This window comes from Ziziphus jujuba, chromosome 9 (assembly GCF_031755915.1).
Source record: "Ziziphus jujuba cultivar Dongzao chromosome 9, ASM3175591v1".
Classification (NCBI taxonomy): domain Eukaryota; kingdom Viridiplantae; phylum Streptophyta; class Magnoliopsida; order Rosales; family Rhamnaceae; genus Ziziphus; species Ziziphus jujuba.
In genome coordinates, this window is record NC_083387.1 from 13,745,970 (window position 1) to 13,755,017 (window position 9,048).

At 31.9% G+C, this 9,048-nt stretch overlaps 1 protein-coding gene across 1 annotated transcript; it reads right to left on the minus strand.

Moving 5' to 3' along the window:
- Window positions 1–6,451: 6,451 nt before the first annotated feature.
- On the minus strand, window positions 6,452–8,578 carry LOC107403342 (uncharacterized). The gene is made up of 3 exons (XM_048480988.2): window positions 8,231–8,578; window positions 7,012–7,243; window positions 6,452–6,924 (listed from the first exon to the last, which is right to left on the minus strand). The coding sequence occupies exons 1-3, from the start codon at window positions 8,576–8,578 to the stop codon at window positions 6,452–6,454; spliced, it is 1,053 nt and encodes a 350-aa protein (XP_048336945.2).
- Window positions 8,579–9,048: the final 470 nt, after the last annotated feature.

Here is a 9,048-nt window from a genome sequence, read left to right on the forward strand (position 1 = left end):
TAAGTCAGGTTACATTGCCCAATTATACGTTTCCCTCCAAATTAGAACACAACAACTATTTGATCTGGAGGGCTCTAATCTTACCAACAATTGTGGGAATTAATCTTGAAGGATTTATGAATGGAGTAATTCATCCTCCACCACAGTTTATCATTGAAAAAGAGAAAGATGAGACCAGCAGTTTGAAGCAGACAGTAAACCCAAATCTTTTGCTTTGGCATCGACTGGACCAGGCATTGCTTGGATGGATTTGATCGTCAATCTCCCTAGAGATTCAAACTCAACTTACAAATTTTGACTTGTGGACTTCTTTAAACAGGGTATTTGGAACCTAGTCATGAGCAAAACTAATGCAACTAAAGTTGCAATTGCAATCTACGAAAAATGAGGGGCTTACTGTGACAGAATACTACATGAAGTTGAAGGAAATTGCAAACAATCTTTCTATGGCCGGATATACTGTAAGTAATGAAGATTTTATTCTCCATTTATTATAGGGATTACCTATTGAGTATGATGCAATTGTGACAAATATAAATTCTCACCGACTGCCCTTTGAAATTGAGGAGGTTCTAGCCTTATTATTAAGTTAAGAAATCAGACTTAACAATCTTATGATGTCATCTCAAACTATGGCCAACATGGCCAATCGATGTTCAAAGAAGCATGGACAATTCGAGTCAGCACTACCATCAAACCAAGGAGGATAAACTAGAGGCCGAGGACAAGATAAAGGTCGTGGATCAGGAAGCTCGAATCTCAAGGTGGTTCTGGTGTTTCTCGCCAATATTATCAACTTTGTACCCATTGTGGACATACTGTGGTTGACTGTTGGCATCGTTCTGACAAAACTTTTATGCCACTAACCACACATAATAACAACAATTCCACTGTTTAATATACCTCTCTAGAAATTAACTCTAATCCTGAATGGCTTATGGACAGTGGTGCAACCAATCATGTCACTGCTGACCAAGTTAATTTTCAACAGAAATCTAGATATGGTGGTTTTGACAAGCTGGTTATGGGTAATCGACAAGGTTTGAAAGTAAAAAACACTGGTTCTTAAATTATCTTTTCATTTGAAGGGAATATAAAACTTAATAATATGCTTCATGTCCCTCAAATTAAAAAAAATCTATTTAACTGCAGATATTAATATTATTGTTGAATTATATTCTCACTTTGTGTTTGTGAAGGATAAAGGTACGAGGAAACTTCTACTTCAAGGAATCCTTACGGATTGACTCTACAACATCTCTTTGCCTAGTTTAAATAAACTTATTTTGTCAATACCAACGGTATCTTTAGATTCAAATTTCCAGTCTTTCAGTTGTTACAATTCTAGTTCATCAAATAACAGTCTTTGGCATTTAAGCATTGGACACTCTTGTTTTCCTGTTATGAGAATTATTTCTAAATCTTGTAAAAAGGTATTGATAAATAAAGATTATAATTTTTGCTCTTTTTATCCCCTAGGCAAACTTCACCGTTTATATGCACCAAATTCAAAATCCAAAACTAGAGAACCTTTAGAATTAATATTTTTTGATGTTTGGGGTCCTGCCCCTGTAATTTCAACATAAGGATATAGATATTATGTTTTGCTTGAAAATGACTATTCTAGATTTACTTGGATCTATCCTTTAAAATTAAAATATAAAGTTAAGGAAATTTTTCTACAATTTAAATTGTTAGTTGAAAATTTGTTTCAAAAGAAAATTAAAAATTTTCAATCTGATTGGGGGGGTTAATATGGTTCTTTACAACCTATTTTTAAAAATCTTGGAATTAATTTTCAGCATCCTTTTCCATACATGCATAATCAAAATGGTAAAATTGAGTGTAAACATAGACATATTATTGAAACTGTACTATCTCTTCTTGCTCATAGTAACTTGCCTATGTCATATTGGTGGAATGCTTGCTCAATAGCAAGTTTTTTAATTAACCGTTTACCCACCAAAGTTTTACAAAATAAATCTCTATTGAATAAATTATTTAAGAAAAATTTTGACTTCAATTTTCTCAAATGCTTTGGATGTGAATGTTTTCCATTTTTAAGACCTTACAACTTTAGAAAATTTCTTATCACTCTGAGAGGTGTATTTTCTAGGGTTACAATTCAACTCATAAAGGCTACAAATGTAAAAGTTTACATTCTGGCAAAGTTTTATTAGTTCTAACGTGGTTTTTAATGAGTCTTGCTTTCCTCTCCAAAAATTAAAAAGTGCCACCTTAACATCAGATAATATTAATTCTAATAACAATCCTCTCAATCTTTTGTTGCATTTTGTTCCTACAGGATCTCATTCAACTGCTTTTCAAGGGTCTCCTAGTAGGACTCCTCAATCTACTCCTAAATAGACACCTGGTAAGCTTAAATTTAACACTAATGTTTTATCTCAGTCTAGCACTACACAGGATTCCAATTGCTTGAAAACTCTACCATTAGATAATTCTCCACAAAATGCTCATTAGGCACTCTCACCTGGAACTTTGTGACGATGTTCCACCACTCATATGCAACGGTTGGTTGTTCCACCTTCTTCTATTGACACGGTTTCTTCTATTGATCTCATGTTTGACTTACCACCTGCACCACCTCAGCCTGTTCATCCCATGGTCATGCGATCTAAAGCGAGAATCTTCAAAAAGAAAACTTTTACGTGTGCTTTCAGTTCTGAGCTTGATCACATGGAACCAATTTCTATCAAGCAGGCTCTATCACATGTCAAGTGGAAGCAAGCTATGGAAGATGAGTTGATCGCTCTTTCAAACAATCATACATGGGTATTAGTTCCCTTTTCCTCCAACTATGAATGTTTTTAGAAATTGCTCGGTGTTTAAATTGAAGAAGAACTCAGGTGGCTTTGTTAATCGCTGCAAAGCTCGTTTAGTCGCTAAAGGGTTTCATCAGACTCCTAGTATCGACTTCAAGGAAACCTTTAGTCCTGTGATAAAGCCTTCCACCATTCAGTTAGTTTTGTCTATTGCTATATCTAATAATTGGCTCTTTCGTCAGATTGATAATTAATAATGCTTTTCTAAATGGGACACTTTCTGAGACTGTCTACATGACTCAACCCGAAGGGTTCACGTACCCATATTTTCGTACTTATATTTGCAAGCTACATAAGTCTTTATACAGACTTAAACAAGGGCCCGGTACGACAAACTTCAATCTACACTATGTAGTTAGGGTTTTCAAAGGTCAGTTATGGACTCCTCTCTTTTTATGCTTACCATTCACTTAGATGTTTTATAGGTTTTAGTTTATGTTGATGATATTGTTATCATTGGCTACAATCCTAATCTTATTCATAAGTTTATTAAGAAGTTGAATGTGGAATTCTCATTAAAAGACCTTGGTAATCTCTCCTTCTTCTTCGCATAGAGGTATTTCGAGATAAAATTGGGTTGCATCTTTATCAAACCAAATATATAAGAGAGCTTCTTGACCGTGTGGACATACTAGCATGTAGTACCAGTCCTACAGCGGCTAGTACTTCCACTCAACTAAGTGTCACATCAGGTTTTCCATTTACTAATACTTTTCTTTACAGAAGTACAATTGGTGCTTTGCAATATATACTGATCACTTGACCTAAACTAAGCTTTATTGTCAATAAGTTAAGTCAATTCATGCAACACCCAACTGAAGTCCACTGGTCAGCTTATAAGCGAATATTGAGATATTTAAAGGGCACTCTTCATATGGGTCTTCATATCAGACCTTCCATCTCCACCATTTTATCTGACTTTACTAATGCCGACTGGACATCTATCATTGATGATAGGCGTTCTATAGGAGGTTATTGTATCTATTTTGGTCATAGCTTTATCTCCTGTCATCTAAGAAACAAACTGTTGTTACAAGGTCTAGTACCGAATCTAAGTATCGAGCTCTTGCTAATGCTGCAACTGAACTAATGTGGATTCAAGAGTTATTGCATGAAATGGGTGTTTTTATTAGTGGTCTACCAGTATTGTGGTGTGACAATATAAGTGCTGGTAAGTTAGCCTCTAATCTTTTTTTCATTAACGGATGAAGCATATTGAGGTAGATGTTCATTTTGTAAGAGACCGTGCTGTTTCTAAAAAGCTGGCTGTTCGTTATGTTCCAAGTGAATAACAGGTTGTTGGCATTCTTACAGAAGTTTTGCCAAGTCATCTGTTTCTGGTTCTAAGAGACAAACTAAACTTGCATAAAAAACTGTCCAATTGAAGGGAGGATGTTAGAAAAATAAGATAAAGTTCTAGTCAATTGTGACAACATTGAGGGATGTGTAGAAGAGTTTCATTCAGAGATAAAGACTTATCTCTACTCGTGTGTATCGATTTTTAAATATTTTGAATGCCTTACTGATTAGGTTCTTAGATTTCCTCTTATTGTTCTTTGCTGTATAAATATTAGCTCATTCTGTAATAAAGATTATACTTCCATATATACTGTTTATTAAATCTTTCAAGAAGGAAAATAGTTTAGGAAATGAAATAAGAATAGGAAAATGATCATTGAATTTGTTGGCTCAGAAGAAAATTGAAAATTGTTAGGAATCTTTGCAGGTTTTGTTTTTTCGATAAGAGATTCTACTTAAGCTTTATCACATGTTAATAGCAAACATAGGCTGAAAAGATAAAATCACTAGGCTGAAAGGAAAAAATTACGAGAGAATATAACCATGAGGGGGAGAAATGACAAATAAAATCAATGAGAATTGGAAAAGAAAAAATTGCTCTGTTTTTTTTTTTTTTTAATATTTTAATATGGTTTCGTACATTCAAAAAACTGAAAAGTACATATATCACAAGAGAGAAAAAAAATTTCTATTGATTTGTGAGATTGTGAGGTAAGGAAATGCATGTACTTCTTTTTTATTTATTTTTATAAAGCATTATGAGAATCAATTATAATGTGCAATATTAAAAATATTATACCATTAGTCCATTACTCATACAATATTTTTAAGTTTTGAATCTCCTCTCTTTAGCATAAAATTGTAGCGAGAGTAACTTTGAAAGTTTCAAAAAAAATGGAAGCTAATGGAGGCTTTATTTTTTTTGAAGGTGATTAGTTTTCAATATCCTTTTTTTTTTTTTTATGTTCATAAAGGAAAGAGCTTTTGGAAGATTTAAGTTAGGAAGAACTTCTCAATTCATAGGTTTTTTTATTTTCAAAAGTAAGTATTTTAATAACAAATATTGTAAAAATTTTGCATACTATTTAATATAAAATTAATTATATGCATAAGGTATGGACTATATAATTGATTTAGTATAAAATTAATTTTACTTTACAATGCAATATATTATGTAATTATGAATTTTGATATTTATTAATATGATTTTGTGGATGAGTTATTGATGATGGAAATATAATGCTTAACTTGGATGTATAATAGCGTAATATGTATTATTATTATTGTTATTGTTATTGTTATTATTATTATTAATACTGTTGTTATTATTGTTGTTATCAAGGAAGAAAAAGTCGTCGAGAACTTCAAAATTTTGGCGGCAATATTGGGTTTTGGCGACCAACGACATTGACAGAGGGGGGAAAGATATATCTGTCCATGGTGCCAAAGAAATATTGTCGTTGCCGTAAAATATCGCCGATATCATCTTAAATCGGTAGAAATCTTGGATTTGTGGTGGATAATGGTGGAAATCTGGTGGAGATGTCAGTTGTTGGTAGGACAATTTTGGAAATCTCGACTGTCTTGCTTTCTTATCTCTTTCGGTTGAAGAGAGAAGGGACCTGGTTACTTGGTTAGAGAAGAGAAAAAAGATAAAAAAAAAAAAAGGCAGAGAGAAGGAGAAGTCTGTTGGAGCAGTGGTCTTTGAGCTCCAAAAGAGAGAGAGCTTCTGTCCTCTATGGGTTCTTCTTTTGGCTTTCTCTATATCTGCCAAACAAAAACAAGAAAACATATTTGGGCCTGTTTGGCCATGTTTTCTGTTTTCTGTTTTTGAAACATTGTTTTCAGAAATGAAAATAGAAAACTGTTTTATCTTGTTTTACGAAAATAAGGAGCGTTTGGCCATTGATATTTGAAAACAGTTTTCAATATCAAAAAACAGAAAATATGTTTGGTTACATGTTTTTAAACAGTTTTTATTTTTATTTTTTTTTTGGGTTACATACAAGGTTTTTATTTATTTTTCTTTCATACAAAGAACCTTATATATAATATATGTAGCTATAATATTTTTATATATATTTACATAATATTAATTTATTCCCATATTAATGAATTACATACATATATAATATAAAATATATATTGAAATCTAATATAACTTTTTTTCCGTTGAATTTTTTTGTCTATTATTATATAATAAAATGTAATTGATAGTATATAATAAAATAATTGTTGCTAATAGGAAATTAAATTTGATAAGTCTAATATAAAATCTCCAACTATAAATATCCATTAAATTACTAATTTTACATATGAACAACATAGTCATGCCACATTACTTGTGAAAGCTGATTTTGATAAGCTGCCATAGCTATTGCTGCTTCGTCTGACAAATCTATACTATTGTTTGATCCACTTGTACTAGCTTCTTCATCTTCAATCTCTTGTTCTTCTTCTTCCCATTGTGTAAACATAACATTATTTTGTGCCCACTTTCGAATGAAATTATGTAGTGTACAACAAGCTATAACTATCAAAGGTTGTCTACTTTGCTTGTAAGGTGGCATCATTTTCAAAATTCGAAACCGCGCTTTTAACACACCAAAGCAACGTTCAATAACATTTCTAAGTGAAGAATGCCTATAATTAAACAATTCTTTTGGTCCTCTTGGTTGGCGACCTCTACCATGATATTCTTGCAAATGACATTTTTCACCTCGAAATGGAGGAAGAAAACCCATGGTACATGGAAATCCAGAATCAACAACATAATATTCACCTAAAAAGATACAAAAAATGAAATCATGTATGGAAATTTTTTATACTAAAAAACATCAAATAAGACAATAAAATTTTTTATGTTTACCTTCTTTAGGTAATGGAAATTTATTCTCAGATCTTGTAATTGCATCAAGAAAAACTCCTGAATCATTTTTAGTGCCCTCCCAAACAGCATAAACGAAAGTAAACATCATGTTGAAATTGCATGCACATAAAACATTTTGAGTCACTATAGATTTTCTACCTTTATAACTAACTTGCTTTTCAGCAGGAACATGTGCGCTTATGTGTGTGCCATCAATTGCACCAATAAATTTCTAAAAATACCAATATATTATAGTATTAGTTTTAAAAAAGTAACTAAGAGTAATAAAATTCATAAATTATATTTACAAAAGCAAGTATTTACCTCAAACCATGGAAAATATTTTGGATTGTTGACGATATGTGAAGGCAATTTGTATGACATATCAATTCTTTTCCAAGTCTACATATTGCTCTAAGTGTCAAAGTGAAATGTCTATCTACAGTTTCAAGGGAATGTTGAAAACGATCTGCTATTAGTCTCATTCCCACATTGTGACCAATTATTATAAGAAACATAGCAAGTGCTTCTTCAACTCTAACTTCTTTAGTATCTTTCAAATATTCATGTTGCTTCAAACAAGTACAAAGAGAAAGAAAAATATTTTTGTCCATTCGAAACAACTCATAGCATGTTTTTTCACTCCCATTCAACAATTCTGTTATAAAATTTTGACCCCTCAACATTGAATTTCTTTGAGGTATTTTTTCTAGAAAATGTTTAGTGTACTCACATACATCAAGAAACATCATAAAGTCTTGAAACTCTTCATCTGAACTAGAAGAAGAGGAACTATTTATATCATCCATAGATGAGTTTTACCTATTGTCCTTCCTGCATATAATATTAAAATATAAATATATATTAAGACGAAAGAATTAAAAGATCTCAACTTCTAAAACAATTTAACCATCCAATAATCAAGCACACCATTAACCAAGTGTAGGCAAACATAGCATTCATTTGAACATATCATCTAAACATATAAAGTATAAAAATCCAAACGTATAAAACGTACAAAAATCTAAAAAAATCCAAACATATTATTCCACAAACATTAAACCGACAAAATTAAATCCTAATATATCAAATCCTACTACAGATATAATTATGATATATGATAATCTAGCTAAAGACTATCTAACCAAGCCTTCTTCCTAGGCGAAGACATATGAATAAATATCTCTCTCCAATCTGCCTCTCTCAACTTTTCTACTACTTTAAGATAAGTAGCATTGTCAACTCCATCTATTGCTTCAAGAAGGCTCACACATGTAGCAATGGAACAATCTTTTGCATTACCAATACTATTATCATCAACATAGGAATTTTTATATTTTTCTGCCTTAGCTTTAGCAACTTCTGTCTTTGCCTTTGCTATCTCAGTCCATGCTTGGATTGCATCACTCATTTGTTGTGACCTAGTTTCCTTTTTACTTCTACGTTTTGAGCTAGATGATGCAGTGCGTTTCCTCAAATTGCTTGTCAATTTATCGAGAGTAGAAAAGGGATCATCACGACTAATGTTAACATTTTGCACTCTCAGCCTCCAATTCCATCTCATCATCAGTATTGGGTAGATCACTAGTAGATGTATGATGAAACACTCCAGTAGCAATTGACTTGTTAAATATAATTCCTAATAGCTTGTAATACTCACATCCTTTCTTTCGAAATTGAGTTGCTTTAGGATGCACCTAAAAGAATAAATAATATATTCATCAACATATAATAACAATAATAATAATAATAATAATAATAATAATAATAATAATAATATATTGTATATCCTCAAATGAAAGTATATATACCCGTATATAGTTTTGCCACATTTCATCTGTAGCATTCACAGTATTAGTTTCAGCATCCCAACCAAATCCAGTTTGTAGTAACAGCTCACTAAACTCACGATGCTTACTTCGAAGCCTATTGAATTTTTGCTTAATTTGCTTCACGTTGTAGTTTCATTTAGACTTATTATTCAGAGCTTCAAGCATATTAGTCCATTCCTTTGAACTGAACTGACCATCTTTCATA